Genomic DNA, 20,426 nt, shown 5'->3' on the forward strand with positions numbered 1-20,426 from the left:
CAACGCTTTGCTCTGAGGCCAGTTGCGAAGGACCCAAGTCCAGTGAGTCAAGGTTCAGGAAGCCTCTTAGTTGTTCCTAAAAGCAGCAGTGGTCTGGATAAAGCACTCAGGACTAGAAGCTCCCGGCTGTAAACAGGATTGGACCCTGTCACGCCAGTGGATGAAAGAATAAATAAGGAAAAAGAATGACATAGAACATTAAACAATCGTTCCTCAAAGGGCAATTTGGTAGCGTCTAGCTGAATTTTAAATGTGTTATACTTTGAGTCAACGATCACACTTCCGTGTGCAAAGATGAACGCACAAGGATCTACACATGCAGTACCGACCGCCGCGTTACACGCTTGTACTGTGAAATGTGAACACATGTAAGCATCGGCAGAGGCTTCTGGGAAACTAAACTGCAAACACCCATTCAATGGGACGCTGTGCAGCCCTTCGAGGGAACGAGGGGTAGAGAGAATGAGGCAGAAGATGACGCTATTTAAGAGTGCTCCAGAGCCAGACATGCCGGGCGTGTGTCGCCTACTGGCAAGACAACCTCAGGCGGGTGGCTTAACTTCTCTGGGCCTGGGTTTTCTCACCAGAGAAATAAGGGTGAACAGTCACGGTACAGACATTATGGGGCGGCTGTGAGTCAACACGTATAAAAGGCAGAGAATAATGCATGCTGTACCATCAGCCCTCGAGAAATGCTGGGTATTGGCATTCTTACTATCTGTGTAGAGTAGTGGTTCTCGGCTGGGTGCTTTCCCCTCCAGGGGACATTTGTCAACATCTGGAGACATTTTTGATCATCACAATTGTCGGGGGGGGGGGGGGCGGGGACGTACTGCTAACGGGTAGATGCCTGGGATTCTGCGAAACATCCTATACTGAACAGGACAGCCTCTTACAAGAAAGATGATTTGGACCAAAATGTCAATAGTGTCGAGATGGAGAAGTCAATAGTCAACAGACTATTGACTCCGTCAATAGACGGAGAAACCCTGACATAAGAGGACATGTAAAATGCGGACACTACACGGTTGAGATGTTTTTTAAGGTCATTTGCTAAATGCTATTCCATGTTGTAAGAAAAGCGATATACATACAAGCACGCATTCAAGTGCTAGGAGGCTAGAAGAGAAAGGTTCTATCTGGGAAACACAAGGGAGGAAGTACTTTCCCTTCCGACTTTTCGAGTTTCTTACAGGTGGTTTTTTTTTTTTCTTAGATATTTCTTTTAAAAACGTTTTTAAGGATTTTGTTTAGAGGAAAACCATTGAAAATACATCTAATGGCCAGCAGGTCTAGTATCAGAACTCTCAAGATGATGACACTGTCGTGCTTAGCCAACTTCGCTGATAGCTCCCTCCCTTGGAAGGCAAGTAGAGAAAGTACAAAGGAATAAAATTGAAATAGAGCAAATGAGAAAAAGGAAACCAAAACCAAAAAAAAAAAGCACTGTCAGAAGGCAGCATACACTAAATGAGTACGAAGAGGGGTGAGGAACATGGGCTTCTGGGGAGAGGTGACAGGTGGGCTGGGACCTGAAGGCCAAATCGTGATGTGGCTGCTGGGGAAGGAGGAAGCAGCATGAAGAAGGCAGTTTAAGAGGAGGTAGGGAGAAAAGTTTGAGCCAAGTGCATGAAGGTTGGACTCTGCAAGGTGTATCTGAGGGTCTCCTAAGCATCATCCTGACAGAATGGCCAGCCTTCGGGTTTTCCTGAGGCTGAGGCTGGCAAAGGCGGCTAAGGTGGAACCCATGCTCCTGGGGTCCCCGTCCCCCTTCTGTACACCTGTCTGTGCTTCTAGGAATGGCTGCTTTCTATTCTAGGAAGAAATTAAAACTATCAACCCAACCCTGAGGAAAGGCCTAGAGCCTTTTCAATTAAAAGGCGGCTTTTCAGTTAGGATTTCAGGCTGTGCAGTCTCTGGAAGAGTCCCTGAGACCCAGCCTCTCAAAATGGCTTTGCTTATTACCAGAATATTCTCAGAGAGGTGTTCCACTGCAGGGCCTGGGCGAGGCTCTTTCCACCCTCCGTAGAGATGCCGTTGAATGCAAGACTAGGAAGGAAAACACTTGGGGTCAATTATCAGAGACACGTCTACACTTGGCTTTGGCTTCAGTGACCGAAACACCCGGAAGATGCTGCTGGGAGGTGGCTCCTGACTTGAGGCAGGAAGCAGAAGTGCTCAGCCTTGCCTGCTGTTGTTCCAGAGCATACTCCCCAAGCATCAGGACAGGCACAGACGTGTCAAGGAGAGTCCAGACAGGACATGGAACACCAGTGAGACCTGGTCACAGGCAGACAGGGGGGGCTGGGAGGGCTCTGCTTCAGGTGGCTGACGTTTTCCAGGTGCCCACCGATGAGACCTGGAGAAGTTTCCTCTGTTCTCATAAAGAAGAAAGTCTGCTACTGCCCCCACTATGTTGGACTCTCTTTCAGTGTTAGGAAGGACCCGAGCAACACGGAGATGCCCAAGGCTCTGAGGTTTGGCCCAAGGCCTCCAGGAAGGCCAGGGAGGAGGATGTCTTTACCAAGATGAAGGGTCCCCCTCTGTCTCAGCACCGTCCTGTGAATGCGGAACGGATGGCATCCCTTCCAGTTTTGTCTGGACTTAAGAATTCCTCCCCACTTCCAACTCCCAAGGGACCTGGGCAGACTGCTGAGAGGTCTCTTCCCCGCCGTGGCAACGGCCTAGGTCTTAATCCGGGTGGTGGTTACGCTGGTGTGTACATTCGTCAAGTCACCAAGCTGAACGACGAACAGTAATCTTACGTGTCAATAAAGATGTTCTTTAAAAAATCCCACACACGCACACGCAAATACCTCGTCTCTTAGGAAAGCCAACCACCCGCGTCCCTTCGGCTCCTCCCTGGCAACCACGAGGTACAACCGAGTGACCAGGTTGGACCCTGGGGACAGCGGGTCTTGGAAGGCAGCGCTTACCTCAGGTTGGTCAGGCTGGGGTGGTTCCTCAGAGCCTCTGCAAAGGCCTTTGCTCCTTCGTCACCGATTCTGTTGCCCCACATCCTGAGGGCAGAGGCAAGACGGTGAATGTTAGCCTGCACTCACCACTCACTTTCTGCTGGTGGCCGAGCCCACGGGACACTCATCGGCAGATGTCTGTCCTCTGTCCCTGGAGCCGTGGCCTGGAGCAGATTCCCACACCAGCCCCTTAGTGAGCTGCTCTTGGTTTCCAATTCAAAGGGAAATGTAAGGGTAAGAGCAGCAGAAGCCTCGGGAACAGAAGCCCATCAGGTAGTTAGTTGCACAATTAGAGACTAAGTTCACGCTGCTGGGCTTTCCGAGAGGCGTGGGGTGGGGGGTGTCTGAGCACAAGACAGTCCCAGGTGCCCCTCGCGGACGATACAGGTTTGCAGAAGCCTAAACAGGAGGCCTGTGGAATTGCCAACTCCAGCATCCATTTGGCTCGGTGCCGGGGCGCGAGACATTGGTGAAGACACAGTCAGTCTTCCAGGAAGCAAAGATCAGGAAGCACCCTTGGAAACCTCACCAGCAACGCTGCTTTTCCGGAAGAGGACCCTACTACAGCGTGTTGGCGGGCCGATGTGGTCTAGGGGGGAGCTGCAATAATGAAGCCTCGCCCCCTCCTTCCCCACAGCGGATAACCTGCGAGGGTCTGCGCGGCAGGATGCTGGGCTCCAGAGCCACACCGCTGGCCTCCCGTTTTAACTGGATTTTTATCTGGATTTAAGGTTCACTTGGGTGAATGATATAAGCTCTTGGATCTTTGTCTCCTCATCTGTAAAATGGGGCTAATAAGAAAATTCCCCCTAGAGTTGTTACGAGGATTAAGTTAGTTAACATATGCAGAGCCCTTAGAACAGCACCTGGCCTATGGTAAGCGACAGCTATTGTTATTTGGCTGAGGGCACTACCTGCCCAGCCCATGCACAGCGGACCTGGGGCTGCCTGGGCAACATGCCCTGTGCCCTGCCACCATCCCTCCTGGGGACACTAAAGCCCTGGAATGAATTCTCAGTGTTTTGTACAGAAAGTGTGTGTACAGGAGGAGGTGGAGAAAAGGGGAACCTCTTAACACTGCTGGTGGGAATGCCAACTGGTGCAGCCACTGTGGAAAACAGTATGGAGGTTCCTCAAAAAGGTAAAAATAGAACTACCCTAGGACCCAGCAATTGCACTACTAGGTATTTACCCAAAGAGTACAAAAATACAGATTTGAGAGGGAACAGGCACCCCCATGTTTATAGCAGCACTATCAACAATAGCCAAAGCATGGAAAGAGTCCCAATGTCCATCGACGGATGAATGCATAAAGCAAATGTGGTAGATATATACAACGGAATATTACTCGGCCATTCAAAAGACGAAATCTTGCCACTTCCACCAATGTGGACGGAGTTAGAGTGTATTATGCTGAGCGAACTAAGTCAGAGGGAGTCAGAGGTGGCTCAGACGGTTAAGCGTTCAACTCTTGGTTTCAGCTCAGGTCATGATCTCACAGTTTGTGGGTTCCAGCCCCACGCTGGGCTCTGCCGCTTACAGTACAGAGCCTGCTTGGGATTCTGTCTCTCCCTCTCTCTGCCCCTCCCCCCCTCGCTCCCTCAAAATTAAATTTAATAAATATAAAATAAAATAGGCACTGGCTGTAATGAGCACTGGGTGTTATATGTAAGCAATGACTCACTAAATTCTACTCCTGAAACTAATATTATACTATATGTTAACTGGAATTTAAATAAAAACTTGAAACTACAAAAAAAAAAAGTATGTGTACTATACAATTGAACGATATCAAATTTTTAATGAAGGGGAAAACTACTCATGAGATTAAGTGAAAAGGAATAAAATTCTGTACATATAGCCAGACCTCTACTAGAGTTTAAAAAAAATTTTTTTTAACGTTTATTTATTTTTGAGACAGAGACAGAGCGTGAACGGGGGAGGGTCAGAGAGAGGGAGACACAGAATCCGAAACAGGCTCCAGGCTCCAAGCTGTCAGCACAGAGCCTGACGTGGGGCTCAAACCCACAGACCGCAAGATAGTGACCTGGCTGAAGTCGGCCGCTTAACCGACTGAGCCACCCAGGCGCCCCTCTACTAGATTAAAAAAAAACCAGTGGCGAGCACACGCTGCATGAGAGAACACGAAAGCTTAACTGACCTCAGGTGTTAACAATATTTCCGAGATATTTATTATCTTTTTTGATTCGTCACAGTTTCCAGATAAAGTTATCGGTGTTTCCTTTGTAATCAGGAGAAAATTATAACGCTATAAAAAGCTTTTTTAAAAAGCCTCTGGAGTCCAAACCATAATGAGATACCACCTCGTCCCTGTTAGGGTGGTTACCATCAAAAAGAGCAGAAAATGACAAGCGATGGGGAGGGGAGGGCACGGAAAACCTGGATGCACTGCTGGTGGGAAACAGTGTGGTGGGCCCTCACAAAATTAAAGACAGAATCGCCAGGGGCGCCTGGGTGGCTCAGACAGTTAAGCATCCAGCTTCAGCTCAGGTCATGATCCCGTGGTCTGTGAGTTTAAGCCCCGCGTCGGGCTCTGTGCTGACAGCTCAGAGCCTAGAGCCTGCTTCCGATTCTGTGTCTCCCTCTCTCTCTGCCCCTCCCCCACTTGTGCTCACGCACTCCCTATCTTAAAAATAAACATTAAAAAAAACTATCTTAAAATAGAATGACCAGCTGATCCAAAAACTCCACTTCTGGGGACACAGCCCCCAGAAATCGATGAGACATTTGAATGCCCACGTTCATAGCAGCACTGTTCACAGTCGCTAAAATGTGGAAGCCACCCAAGTGCCCAGATGAATGGACAAGATATATCCAATGAACCGCTACTCAGCCTTAAAAAGGAAGGAAATTCCAACACATGCTACAACACAGATGAACCTCGAGGACCCTGGGCCGAGTGAAGGAAGCCAGTGACAAAGCGACACATGCTGTATGACTCCACTTAGGTGACGTACTCACGGCAGTCAAATTCACAGGGACAGGTAGCAGAAGGGTGGTGGCCAGGGGCTGGGAGGAAGGGAGAAGGGGGAATTATCGTCTAACGGGTAGAGAGTCGCTTTTTTGCAAGATGGAAAGGGTTCTGGAGATGGATGGGGGTGATGGCCGCACGACTACGCAATAAACAAAACAAAACAAAACAAGCCCCCGGGGGCACCTGGGTGTCTCAGTCGCTTAAGCTTCCGACTTCAGCTCGGGTCATGATCTCACGGTTCATGAGTTCAAGCCCCACATCGGGCTCCCTGCCATCCGCACAGAGCCTGCCTGGGATCCTCTGTCCTCCTCCCTCTCTGCCCCTCCTCCACTCCCACACATGCTCACTCGCTCTCTCTAAAATCATAAATCTTCTTAAAACGCCTTCCCAAGATGAAGAACATCGGCCCGCAGAAGCTTACCACCTCGGGCTAGAACGGCACCCCCTCCGTTTGCTGGTGGCCATCACGGACTTGTGCAGCAATGAAATAAAAGTCTGCGCAGCTGACTTCCCCAAACGGTTCCCGGTCCCCGTGCAGAAGCCAGAGGGCGCCAGGGAGGATGCCCTCTGCGGCCTCCCCACAGCCGGCCCCAGCGGCCCTCTGGGCGCTCTTGCGCCCAGGACAGGCTCAGGTGCCTCTGCCTCTACTCACCCAACTTCAAAGATGGACTTGCTCTTCTTCACAGCCAGGGCGAGACACTTTCCTCCTTCACTCGTTATTTTGTTCTCCCCCAGTCTGCAGAGAGAGCCGTGCGCACGTCAGCTCCCAGCTGTGAGGGGACTCCGCCGTCGGCACCCTCGTCCCCAGCGCGGGGCCCCTCTTGGGACGTGTGGGCTTTGCCCTGGGACCCGCGGCACCCATGCCCTGGGCTTCCTCTCGAGGAAGGACCCAAAGCCCTAAGGAGAGCCGCCAGATTCCTCTCCAGGAGGTGGTCGGGTGTCTGCAGAAACTTAGGGACCCGTAAATAACCGCCTTTAAACGTCACTCGTTTCCATCAGCAGGCCAGGGAGGCACCCCGTTCAAGTGCAAGTGGCCAGCCTGTGTGTGTTCCCGGCCCCAGTGCCGTTCCAGGGGCTCCTCCGGGCCTGGCGCTCCGTCACCTTTGGCAGAGCATTTCTGTGACGGGACCAAGGATCAAGCCCCTGCTTGCAACCAGGTGGGTGCTATGTCTGAATGGCTGTGTTCCCCCCCAAATCCATATTCTCATATCCTAACCCCTAAAGTGATGGGATTAGGAAGCAAGGCCCTTGGAGGTGATTCGGTCGTGAGGGTGGAGCTGTCACGAATGGGATCAGTGATTTATTAGAAGAGGCCCCACACAGCTCCCTTGCCAAGATTTCCCCCCAAGGTAGGTGGCCCTGCCTCACCCTCAGGGCGCGATTCCCCCCTGTGGTCAGCTCTCCTTCCCACACACAGGTCTCTCAATTTGACCCTTGTGGCCTGGGGCAAGCGGAAGGCTTTAGGGCGAGTGCACCTTCTGGTGACTTATATTCTGGGTCTGAATGATGAAGGGGTGACCCACAGGGGCTCCCGAATAAGCCGCCACACCCAGCCCACTCACTTCAAGTGCGTGAGGCCCTTGCACTCGTCCAGGATTCTGGCGATGTACCGGGCTCCGACATCGGTGATCTGGTTGTTATACAGGCTTGGAGAGAGAGCACAGCGTGAGACTTTGGGACCCCCGGCGTCGGCTTTTTTGGTTTTTTTTTTTCTTGGTACAGTTGACACAGTGTTGCATTACTTTCAGGTGTACAACATAGTGAATCCACAGGTCTACGAGTTATGCTATGTTCACTACAAGCGTGGCCACCGTCGGTCACCAGACGATGCTCTCACAGTATCACCATGTTCCTTGCGCTGTCTGTCCCTTTTATTCTCACGTCCCCACGGGACATTTTTAAGTGGGTATGTGCTGGCTGCCGATACCTGAAGTCTGGGCTGAAAGGAGAGAGGAAGGGCACACAGAGAGCAGTTTGGGGCTCGGGGGTCTCCAAGGCCAGGTGCAGAGCCAGCTCCATCACTTTCCCAGCCTCTGCTTCTGCCTCTGCGATGAGGAGGAAGAATCACCGTGCCCCCACGGGGTCATTAGGATGATTATGTGCGACCAGTCAAGCAGCAAGTGATGGGTATTTTTCGATTAAGGTCACAAGCAGCAGCTTGAGGGACAGTGAGTGTTGGAAGCTCCCATCTCCCTGTTAGTCATTTTACCGCCTCGTACCAATTCAACAAGAAGGCAGAAAAAAGCGGAAAGTGGTAAACAGACAGGTTTCAAGTGCTCAGCAGTTTGGTGACTGATGTGGAGCCTTTTGTGGGCTTTATCCCAACTGCTCTGAATATTCATACGTTTTGCTGCAGGTAGATTCAATTACTTGAAACCCGGGTAATGCTCTCGACCTCACTGGCCATATCACTTTTACACGGCACATACACTGACTCCGGATTTGTGTCTTTCGCTCGGGGCTCTGGATGAGGGATTGTGGATCCACAATCTAATACGTAAACGGCATCTGGCATTTATAAAAGGCAGCCCTAGCCACTCCCTCAGCAACCCCCAGTCACCGCTTGTAAAATACTGGCCTGGATTAGGATCTCAATAGACAAGTGAAAGACACATCTGGGCTTGCTCAAAGAGTGTGCTGCTGGCCGAGCCAAGAGCAGAATCCAAGACTCCTGGCCCCCTGTCCAGGGCTCTTTCTGGTGGCTCGGCCATCATTCCAACCCTCCAGTGACTCGCACGAACGGCAGTTTCCTGCTCCTCTGTATTATTACTACACAACTGATCTGGTGCTGTTGAGGAATACGTACCCTAAAAACGTCAGAATTTTGTATTTGGTCAGCTCTTCATATAACACCTTTACCCCGCTGTCAGTGATCTGGTTTACGCTGAGTCTGAAACAAAACAGCAAAGGAAGTTGAATCACGGCAGCTGCTCACTATGGAGTATGAAGGCCACAAGATCCAGAAGCCTGTAGGTCCTGGAGTTTTCCCAGCTATAAACGCTCCCCTGAGACAGTGGCCATGGCAGTCAGCCACAGAGCTCCTAAAGGATCTGGGCGTCGTGGGGCCAACAGACCCACGCGGAACTGGCCCATCAGCAAGACTACAGCAGAGCCCTGACTCGACATGAGGGCTACGAGAGACACATAAAGGACACATGAGGCCGGTCACCTCTGACAGCCTGCATTTGCGGGTGGCCTACGTGTCGGTCAGGCCTTCTCTGTGGCTGTCACAACACAGCAGGGGCTGTGGATTTGGAACCGCGTGGAGCGGCTTGTAGTGATGGCAAGGCTCGGGGAGGGAAGGCCCCGCCACCTGGCAAGGGGGGGCCAGAGCTATCAGGTGTCCTGCGAAAGGCTGGACAGTCCCCACAAGAACTGTCTCACCCGCAGCGCCAACAGCCTCCCCATCTGGAGGTCACATTTACAGATGGGGGCAGGAAAAGAGAGCCTTTGGGATGATGGATCTCTCCTGCACAAGGGCCGGCCATTCACGGGAACTGTTCTGCACAGTCCCTGTACTAACAGGATAGTTTGATGTGGCTAATATGTGAATTTTTTTTTTTTTTTTTTTTTTTACTACCAAGTAATCTGTGTAACAAACTACCCTGATTTTCTCAATCCTTCACCCCGTCGTTTACATGAGGCTGAGGGACAGAGGGAGGGTCAGGGATGGAGGAGGGTGAGGGAGCAGGGGTCGGTGAGACAGTAATCCAAGGGTCAGCAAACTTTTTCTGTAAAAGGCCACAGAGCAAATATGTGAGGCTCTGAGGACCATGTGGTCTCTATTGCAATTATTTGGCTCCACAGTATGAAGCAACTGTGGGGCGCCTGGGTGGCTCAGTTGGTTAAGCGCCCGACTTCAGCTCAGGTCACGAACTCTTGGTGTGTGAGTTCGAGCCCCGCATGGGGCTCTGTGCTGACAGCTCAGAGCCTGGAGCCTGCTTCTGATTCTGTGTCTCCCTCTCTCTCTGCCCCTCCCCGACTCCTGCTTGCGCGCTCTCTCTCAAAACTGAATAAATGGTAAAAAAAAAATTTTTTTTATAGTGTGAAGCAGCTGATATGTAAACATATGGGTGTGGCTATGTTCCAATACAACTTTATTTACAAACACAAACCCTGGGACAAACTGTGCCAGCAAGCTGACCTCTCTAATAAGTGAAAGGCTGAACACGTTTGATTTTTAGGCCACATCAAAATGATCAGGTCAGCTACTCAGGGCCCCTCCTCCCAAGGTGCCCACCTTGGTGCTGGGGCACACTGTGTACACACACTGCGTGGCCATCCCAGGGTGGCAGAGGCTGCTAGTCACTTCCAATATCTGTGCTTTCTTAGAAACAGGATCCCCCACTTTTTGAACTGGGTGCATGATTAAGTTTGCCCCTGTGAAATGTAAGCAGAAGTCTCATTAGCCATAGCTGACAAGTTCTCAAAAGAATGAGGTATGTCCTTCTTTTCTTGCCCCTTCTTCTTCCTGGAGGCTGGAACGTCAACAGAATGGCTGGAACTAAGCAGCCATATTGGGACAAGAGGTGGAAATCAGGTAGTGAGGGCAGCAAGGCCACTGTAAGGCTGAAGACAGCCTGGGCTCCAAACATAGCTACTTGGGGCAGGAGCGCCACCTTGGAGCACTCCATCTTAGGAGATGAGCACAGGGAGGCCACGGTGTGTGAGAGTGCCCCAGACGGAGAGCACAGGCCTGGGCTCCTTGCATCTCACTGCCCCCACATAAAGTATACTCTAGCATTGGTGTAACAGGTACCCAGAACCAGTTCCAAATCCCCTCTCCCCATCAGAAATGCATGAGCCAAGTTATGGAGAACTGATACCGTCAGAGAGATTTACAAGCTGTCTTTTATACAGGAAATGCTAACAGGAGAAAGCAGACTGGCCTCCTTCCTCTAAACCATCAAACAGGAAACCACTCGAAAGTGAGCATTCTGTACTAAGATCCCTGGCAGCTCAGGGCAGCTGGCTTTGATTCTGGAAAGTAACAGAGGCCAGTGAGCACACAGTCTGCTTTTTATGCAATCCCAAAAGCACCCACGTGCCGGAAACCCCTCACTGGCTATCTTTGAGCCTCCCGTGAATCTCAAAAGATTCATTCTTTAGGATTCTGCCTCTACCATGGCCCTGCTGTGTGACCTTGAGAACATCTCTGTGCCTCCAAACCCTCGTTTGCCAAAATGAAGAGTCCCTACCACCTTAGAGGGTTGCTAAGAGGATTAGATCAGATAAAGTTTGTAATGCACTTCACCCTTTCTCAATAAACGCTGGTTGTTATTACTGTAATTGCTAGGATACCAGCGTCTCCTTCTTCCAGATGAGGGCTCAGAGAGGCTAAGCAACTCACTCGAGGATGCCCAGCCGGGGCCGACCCGGCTCTGCCCGCTGCGGAGGCTTCTCTCCCAGCTGTCTGCCACTGTGAGATAGAATAGGCTCGGGTGCCCCCAACACCAGGGGTCACGAGTGCCAGGGTAATTCAGGAGCTCCTACCCCAGGAGGCTCCTCCTGGTGTTTCCCCCAGCTTGGCCTGCCCCGGCCCCCCCCCCCCTCCCGGGCTGCTCCCTGTGCCTGGCGGCCTCACCTGATGACCGTGAGGCGGCTGAAGCAGGGCTGCAGCTCCCGCACGCCGTAGTCATTGAGGTTGTTGTTGTCCAGGTCCAGGGCGAGCCGCTTGCGGAGGTGGTGCAGGACGAACGAGAGGGCGCTGCAGTCGGCTGAGCAGGCATTGCAGTAGGTCAGCTTGAGGTAGTTCGCACAGATGCCCTTGGCCGCCAGCCGCCCCACTTTCTCGCTCTGCGTCTCGTAGATGCAGCGCAGCATCCAGATGAAGGTGGGCATGGCCTGCACCTGGTTGTAGCCCTCGCACTGGAGCCGGGGCAGGCTCTTCAGGTGGGCCCGCAGGCTGGCAAACAGGTGCGCCCACAGGGCCTTGCGCTTTCTCCGCAGGACCGCCGCAGGCACCAGGTGCCGCAGGAGTTTCTGCTTGGCCTTGGACAACAGCCCGCACAGGAAGAGGTTGGTGAACTGGAAGTGATCTTTGTTCTTGAAGAGGTCCTCCCCGGCCAGGCCGGGGCCCCTCAGACACCGCACAGGGAGAAAGGAGGGGTAGCAGGACTCCGCGGCCGCCTCTCCAGGAAGCCCACACTCCCGGAAGAACCTGAGCAGCTGCTGCGTGCCTACCTTGTCGTCGGCCACCAGAAAGAAGGCGGTAAAGAAGGCCTGGAGGGTGACGTGGAAAAACTCATAGGCCTGCTGGTCACCCCCAAGGCCCTGCTCTGGCACGGCCCGCAGGAAGCCCAGCTGCAGCTCTCCGTCCTGCACCTCGGCGGCCCGCACGTCCTCCTGGCCAAAGACAAAGAGGTTCTTCTCCATGCCCTGGTGGGCCACCCGCCCCAGCGAGCGCAAGGCGGCGCCGCCGGCGCGGAAGGTCTCCGTCCGGCTGCGCGTGTTCCGCTGGACCAGGCTGGTGGGCTGCGTCCTGTTCAGGTGGACCTCGGTGATCAGCAGGAAGACGTCGGTCAGGGTCACCGTGCAGTCAGGCAGCTGCGTGGAGATGTCCGCAACACTGTGGAAGTGCTGGAAACAGCGGAAGACGATCCAGCAGAAGAGGGGCACGGCGCACAGGCTGCAGAGGTTGGGGTTGGCCTCCAGGTGGGCCAGCAGGCGGTCCCGCACGGCGGGCTCGGGGAACACCCTCTGGGTGTAGGCCCGCAGCTGGCTGGGCGAGAAGCCCCGCAGAAACACCTTCTTGCGGAGGAGCTGGCGCGGGATCTCGATGCCCGTGCGGGCCGTGAGCAGCTTGGCGGCGCCCTTGAGCAGCTTCCCGCTGAGCAGGTTGGCCAGCAGGGCCAGGGGGTGGGCGGGCTCCCAGGGGGAGGAGGTGTCAGGCACGCTGCTCAGGTCGAAGTCTGAGTGCAGCTCGTCCAGGCCGTCGAAGGTGAAGAGGGCCGTGTGGGGGAAGCGCAGCAGGAAGGCGAACACCTCATCCGGGTCCTGCTCCGGGTAGCAGTAATGTTTAAAGAGCAGGTCCTGCAGGCACAGCGCGTCGTCCTCCTTGAAGCAGCTGAACACGCGGCAGCGGAAGTGGAAGAAGAACTTGAACTCCGCGTCCAGCAGCCCCGCGGCCCACAGGCCCTGCAGCCGCTGAAGCAGCATGGACTTGCCCACGCCGGCGTCCCCGAAGATGAAGATGGTCTCGCCCTGCTCGCTGAGGACGCCGGTGGAGTGGTCCAGCAGGCAGGCCAGGCTGCCCAGCAGGCCCAGGCTCTCGTTCCTGAAGCCCACCAGCTCCACGATGGTGTCCGTGTACATCTCCTCCAGCAACAGCTCCTCCTTCTGGGCGTAGCACAGGATGAACTTGGAGTCGAGGCCCAGTTGCTGTCGCAGCTTCTGGGTGTACCTGCTCACTGGAGTGGGGGGGGGGGGGGTGGTAAGACAGCCAGTTCCATTGAAACTCTTTAAGTAATCTCTACACCCAACATGAGTCTCGAACTCATAACCCCGAGATCAAGAGCCGTATGTCCCCCTTGACTGGGCCAGCCAGGCATCCCCTGAAACTCCTATTGTTGAGGCAGAGATTGCCTTGACCATTCTTTTGCTTATCACTCCGCTCTGAAAACAACCGGCAGTCTTACAAAACTACATGCCAACACTTTTGGTGAGAAAATACATTTGACATTAATCCCGATTATAAATGAGCTGTGCCAAATCGCCAAAACGGAGTAAACTGAGATGAAAACTAGCCTTATTCAACCTGAGGGTCACTGACTTAGCACCTGCCCACAGGGGAGCTGGCAGTAACATGCTCTCATGGGCGTGGACTTAAGCAAACCTGAGCTAGAGATGGGCCTTACACAGAGAGGGAGGTGGTCCTTCCCCAGACAAGAGGCTCTTCAATAAATGCCTTGCAGATACTTTGGTGGGTGGGGGGCTAGGTGGTTAGTGGGGTAAGCTTCCCAGTTGGGCTCAGGTCAAGATCTCATGGTTCCTGAGTTCAAGCCCCGCACCGGGCCCCACGCTGGCGGCACAGAGCCTGCTTGGGATTCTTTCTCTGCCCCTCCCCCACTAATGCAGGAGAGCTCTTTCTCTCAAAATAAATAATCTCTAAAAATACTTTGGGGGGCGCCTGGGTGGCGCAGTCAGTTAAGCATCCGACTTCAGCCAGGTCACTATCTCGCGGTCCGTGAGTTCGAGCCCCGCGTCAGGCTCTGGGCTGATGGCTCAGAGCCTGGAGCCTGCTTCCGATTCTGTGTCTCCCTCTCTCTCTGCCCCTCCCCCGTTCATGCTGTCTCTCTCTGTCTTAAAAATAAATAAACATCGAAAAAAAAAATACTTTGGGATTTTAATTATAATTCAGGTACAAAAATGAGACACACATGCCCATTTCCAAATTCATCTATAACTTTTTCCCATCAACTTAGACCAACTTGGCTGCCTGCTTAAAATTTGTGAATTATATTTTTTACAGCTTTCGTAAGGCATAACTTACATACTATAAACTCACATATTTTACAATAGGCATTGTATACTACTCAACGATTTTTTACTCAATTTGCAAAGTTATGCAAACACCGCCACAATCCAGTTCTAAAACATCTCCATCATAAGTCCACTTCTAGCCAATCTCTGCCCCTGGCCCTAGGCAACTACCAGTCTTCTTTCTGTCTCTATTAGTTTGCCTTTTCTGGACATTTCATATAAACAGAATCACGCAATATATCGTCTTTCATGTCTGGCTTTGCAGAGTGACTCATACTTTAAAAGCAATACCAAAGTAGCTGGTTAAAGGAACCAGTGGAGACATCTTTTGAAAGAATTATTCCTCACAGGCAGGAACATTTTTCTTTTCTCCTGTGGAAGGAAACAGAATGAAGCAGGAAGGAGCATTAAGTGGTAACAATGGCCACAGGTATCTGCCAGAGCTTGGCCCTGACATTGCTGGTTGGCCTGGTTTCCCCTAAACACACACCTGATTGTCTGGGACTTTGTCCTTTTGTGTGTGTGTTCAAGGTCAAACTAGGTTCTTTAAACATCAGAGTCTGGGACCCTGGTGTGAGGATGTTTTCAACAAGTGTCTCAAACTAGAGAGAGCACAGGCATGGAGAGAAGACTCCCTGGTTCCCAGACCAGATCATGGCCCCGATTATGTGGGCTCACTGCAGCTTGAACTGCTCTTGTCCTTACCACCATGCGCAAATACACATTTTTGTGATTACCGTCGGGGCTCCTTCACTGGCCTCCAAGCTCCCTGAAAACAAGAACCACGTCTGATCTGCTCCACACGGAACCCGTGGCACCAACACAATGCCTTTGCCCATAGTGGGTACATCATTAATACCTGTGGGACTAATGGATTAGCTAATGCAGTACCACTGTGCTTTGGAAATAAGGATTGGCAACTAGAGGTGATAGAAGAGTAATTTGCCTAGAATAAATCCCCCAACGAATAAGAATCCTGGGCCAGATGTCTTCCTACAGACCATGTGAAGACGAGTTAATACCTATTCTTCTCGAACTGTTCCAAAAAAAAAATAGAAATAGAAGGAAAACTTCCAAACTCATTCTCCAAAGCCAGAATTGCCTTGATTCCAAAATTAGACAAAGGCCCCAGTAAAAAGGAGAAGTATAGGCCCATATCCCTGATGAACATGGATGCAAAAATTCTCGACAAGATACTAGCAAATTGAATTTGACAATACATTAAAAGAATTATTCACTGGGGCACCTGGGTGGCTCAGTCGGTTAAGGGTCTGACTCTTGATTTCAGCTCAGGTCATGATCTCACAGTTTATGAGTTTCAGCCCCGCATCAGGTTCTGCGCTGACAGTGTGGAGCCTGCTTGGGATCCTCTCCCTCCTTCTTCATCTCTCTCTGCCCGTCCCCTGCTTGTGTTCTCTCTCTCTCTCTCTCTCTCTCTCTCTCTCTCTCTCTCTCTCTCAAATAAATAAACTTTAAGAAAAAAAAAAAGAATTATTCACCATGATCAAGTGGGATTTATTCCTGGGCTGCAGGGCTGGTTCAATATTCACAAATCAATCAACGTGATACACCACATTAATAAAAGAAAGGATAAGAACCATACGATCCTCTCAGTAGATGCAGAAGAAGTATTTGACAAAATACAGCATCCATTCTTGATAAAAAACCCTCAACAAAGTAGGGACGGATGGAACATACCTCAACATTAATTGTTGCCATTAATTGTACCCCAAACATAAAGGTCATATATGAAAGACCCATTGCTAATATCATCCTCAATGGGGAAAAACTGAGAGCCTTTCCCTTACAGTTAGGATCGAGACAAGGATGTCCACTCTCACCCTTACTATTTAACATAGTACTGAAAGTTTTAGCCTCAGCAATCAGACAACAAAAAGAAATAAAAGGCATCCAAATTGGCAAGGAAGAAGTCAGACTTTCACTATTTGCTGGCAACATGAAACTCTATGTAGCAAACATGAAAGACTCACCAAAAAAAATTGCTAGAATACATGAATTCAGCAAAGTCACAGAATATAAAAACCAACATGGGGGCGCCTGGGTGGCTCAGTCAGTTGACCGGCCGACTTCGGCTCAGGTCATGATCTCGCGGTCCGTGAGTTCGAGCCCCGCGTCGGGCTCTGTGCTGACAGCTCAGAGCCTGGAGCCTGTTTCAGATTCTGTGTCTCCCTCTCTCTGACCCTCCCCCGTTCATGCTCTGTCTCTCCCTGTCTCAAAAATAAATAAACGTTAAAAAAAAATTTTTTTTAATAATAATAAAAAAAAACCAACATGCAGAAATCTGTTGCGTTTCTATACACCAATAGCGAAGCAGCAGGAAAAAAAAATCAAGGAATCAATCCCATTTGCCATTAATTGTACCCCCAAACAATAAGATACCCAGGAATAAACCTAACTAACTAAAGAGGAGATCTTTGGAAAGATTTTAAAGAGGAAAAAAATTCATTCTTGAATTTGTGCAACCATTAAACTGTCTATATATGTCAGAACAGTAAGTAACCAAGAGGTCACGAGAGAGGCCGTTCCCACAATTGCACAGGCCTCTATACAGATCAGACCAGCTATGTGTGCTCGGTTCAGTCACAGTCCCCAGGCTGCCCTTGGACAACAGGGAACACAACACTGGGCCTACTGCCTGATATAGAGGCCAGGGCTGATCGTGGTGGACCACGCTTTCATGCGCTGCTGGGTCCACACACCGCAGCATTTCCAAACCCCAGGGCCTTGCTTGCTTAGTGTCTGCAGTCCCCCTGGGGAGGACTCGTACCTGGGTCAGTGTTGACAACAACTCTGCTCCGAATGAGCTCGGAGGGGGAGAAGCCAGTCTCCAACAGCCAAGGCCTGAGATCCACGTAAGCATCTGCAAGTTGCTGGAGCACGTAGAGGAAGAACTCGGACACTTCCTCGCCCTTGCTCTGTACCAGATCCAGAATTTTGCGAACCTTAGTAAGAAATTAGACCACACAACTCTAAGAAACCAGGAGGCTTCCATGAACCCAAAAGTAAAAAGGTCAGACTGGCCCAAGAGGTGTGCCCACCCCCAGGATTCTTCCTGTGTCTCCTTGTCCCTCTTCACCTAACACTATTGCCAGCCAGGAGTGAGTGTTGCAGGGAGAAAGTTACCTCTTGGGCATAATGAGGTGGGTGCTGGGCCACAGAGCAAGGGGCTAACAGACCCCCATGGAAGTTACACCCTAAAAAAGGCTTTTTGTATTATTCAAAATGCACGAAAAAATCACGTAAGTCAGTTACTGTGCTTCCCCCAGAAACCCTCTGTCTCCTCAGAGCCTGGCAGGATCACGTGACAAACAAGTTCTGTCACTCCTTGACCCAAAGAGTGTTCAGTCTTGCAATTCTCTTTTTCAGGAGATGACACAAAGCTAAAATGAAACTAAGGGTTGTTAAGACCTCCTCCAGTGGCGTATGGAAAAGTCTTTACTGTGGACCCAGCCTGGGACACAGTTGTTCCCAAATCAGAGGCAAGGCCATTCTCAGAGCCTTACCCAGCAGTGAGCAGCTCCCTGGAGTCTAAAGGCACTGAATGAACATCACTGCTAAGGGGTGAGGTGGTCATTTTCTTTTTCTCTCCTCCTACTCGAAAGTGGATTGAAATCAACCAGTTTGGGAAGCAGTACACAGAGCGAGGAGAGCAAAAGCAAAATGTGCAATTGTGTAATCAGCTGATAACCCCAGCGTTTCTGTTTTATCAACGACCCCAGTGGGAAATTCCGCCAATGTCCTAAACTCCCAGAGGTCCTCACTCAGATCAGTGGGAGAAGCCCCTTCTGGCTACCAGCCCCTGTCACCCGCACCTTGTCAGGCTGTGTGGGGCAGGCACACACGATCTCCGCATCTTCAGAGGAGAAGTAGTCATTCTTCAGCAAGTTGTCCACCAGACACTGGGTGTTGCGGATGTGAGTGACCAGAAGTTCCCGGTTGATTTTCAACAACTTAACGTGGGAGTAAGACTCTGATGGAATGATTCCCATCTCACCGTGGCCCTGCTTTTCCATGGCTAAAGGAGCAAGCAGCTACTTGGCCCAAATTCATCTTTGGCTACACGTATCTTCCTGGCAGAAGGGCAATCAGGATCCAGGGCGCCCGCCTCTCTCTCCGTGATGCCCCTGAAGAGACCAACGAAGTCACCAATGAAACCAAAGCCATGGGAAAGATCCCTCCCTGCCCTTTGGTCCTGGAATCTCTCTACTTCAAGCAGGAGGAGTCCTGCTTAAGATGGTGATCCGAGATGTATTAAAGAAAAAAATCTTAATTGAATGGTTTCTGCTTGTGGGTTACATGCCTAGAGAGGGTGACCAGAAATATATAGCAAATATACAGCAAAACTTGTTTATTTCCTTTTGAATAAAACAAAAGTGTGCTTCAATCCTAGCCTGGAATAGGGATGGAAAGATATATTATTTTCCATAAAAAGGTTAACCGGGACTGGAGGTTTCCACATACCCCAAGAGGGGAGCACCCAGAATTGGGAGCAAAGGAGCCACGGGGTGGGAGGGGTTGTTGTGGGGGGCAGGGTCTGAGCGCAAAATGGCCTGAGGAGGGAGACAGGCAGCATGAAGTCTCCTGTGGTAGCAAAGCCTCCAGGAACCTGGGCACAGTGACGTCTTGGTCATCACTGCCCATTCTGGGTTGTGCCGTAGCCCTCCTGCACCCCTGCTCTAGCTATCCTCACACCTCCAGCAAAGTCTGCCATATACAAGCACCTCAGGCAACGAAGGAAGAGCAATGGCCATGTGTGGAATGAAATGGGGCAGGGGGGGGGGCAAGAAGGAAGGTGACATGGACTTCAAGTGGCAGATGACCAGGAAAGGCCATCTCCCCAGAAACCCTTGAAACCCTTGTGCACCTGCTGGGCCTTCTGTCTGGGTAGAAATAGGGACCCAAGCCATTTTATGTGGGTATTAAAAACTAACTTGGGGGGCACCTGGGTGGCTCAGTCAGTTGAGCGTCTGACTTCGGCTCAGGTCATGATCTCACGGTTTGTGGGTTTGAGCCCTGCATCGGGCTCTGTGCTGACAGTGTGAAGCCTGCTTGGGATTCTGTTTCCCTCTCTCTCTGCCCCTACCCTGCACATGCTCTCTCTCAAAAGAAAGACAAACAAACATTAAAAATTAAAAAAAAAAAAAACAAACACAACTAACTTGGGTTCACCTGAGCTAGATGAGATAAATAAACCTTCAAAAAAAATTTAAAAACCTAACTTTAAAACCTAATTTGAGGGGCGCCTGGGTGGCGCAGTCGGTTAAGCGTCCAACTTCAGCCAGGTCACGATCTCGCGGTCCGTGAGTTCGAGCCCCGCGTCAGGCTCTGGGCTGATGGCTCGGAGCCTGGAGCCTGTTTCTGATTCTGTGTCTCCCTCTCTCTCTCTGCCCCTCCCCCGTTCATGCTCTGTCTCTCTCTGTCCCAAAAATAAAATAAAACGTTGAAAAAAAAATTTTTTTTTAAAAAACCTAATTTGAGCTACCCCAAATTGCGCTGATTATCTTTCTTGTTCCCTAAGATCCTGTGGCCACTTCTCCACTCATCCTTGTGTATATAAAATGGGTCATTATCTTAGAAGCAGAAAGGCCCGACTTGGCCACTCAGTCCCTCATCTAGGTAGGAAAACTCACAGATTTCAGACAGTTTTTAAACTTTCTGTTGTGCCCTGCCCACCCCCCGCCCCCACAGCCACACATGACAGACCTGTAAACACAGCATCATTCATGTTTTACGAGCCCACGTCCATTAACATTCAAGTCCAGCGGTTCTCAGCTTTTTCCCCCAAGTCACACATGAGGCTCCTGGTCTTTGACACACTTCCAGTTTTCCTTATTTTCCTTATCAATTTGCTCAACATTGCAAGCCTTCCAGAGATTTCCCAGTGGGACCCCACGCAATAACTTTCCTTTTATAACCTGAGTGACTGAGCAAGACAGACTACACTTGAACATCCT

At 51.0% G+C, this 20,426-nt stretch overlaps 1 protein-coding gene across 9 annotated transcripts in view; it reads right to left on the reverse strand.

Annotated features, from left to right (window-relative positions):
* Positions 1-20,426, reverse strand: part of NOD1 (nucleotide binding oligomerization domain containing 1) — a 75,940-nt gene that overhangs the window by 20,112 nt on the left and 35,402 nt on the right. For all 9 annotated transcript variants that reach the window (XM_047848746.1, XM_047848744.1, XM_047848742.1 and 6 more), the window contains 8 exons: positions 18,285-18,596; positions 17,240-17,414; positions 11,555-13,379; positions 8,777-8,860; positions 7,533-7,616; positions 6,623-6,706; positions 2,937-3,020; positions 1,966-2,049 (listed from right to left, as the gene is read on the reverse strand). In XM_047848746.1, coding sequence (XP_047704702.1) covers positions 1,966-2,049; positions 2,937-3,020; positions 6,623-6,706; positions 7,533-7,616; positions 8,777-8,860; positions 11,555-13,379; positions 17,240-17,414; positions 18,285-18,485 — 2,621 coding nt within the window. In that variant the 5' untranslated portion in view covers positions 18,486-18,596. The remainder of the gene's footprint in view (positions 1-1,965; positions 2,050-2,936; positions 3,021-6,622; positions 6,707-7,532; positions 7,617-8,776; positions 8,861-11,554; positions 13,380-17,239; positions 17,415-18,284; positions 18,597-20,426) is intronic.

The sequence above is a fragment of the Prionailurus viverrinus genome, chromosome A2 (genome assembly GCF_022837055.1).
Source record: "Prionailurus viverrinus isolate Anna chromosome A2, UM_Priviv_1.0, whole genome shotgun sequence".
Lineage (NCBI taxonomy): Eukaryota > Metazoa > Chordata > Mammalia > Carnivora > Felidae > Prionailurus > Prionailurus viverrinus.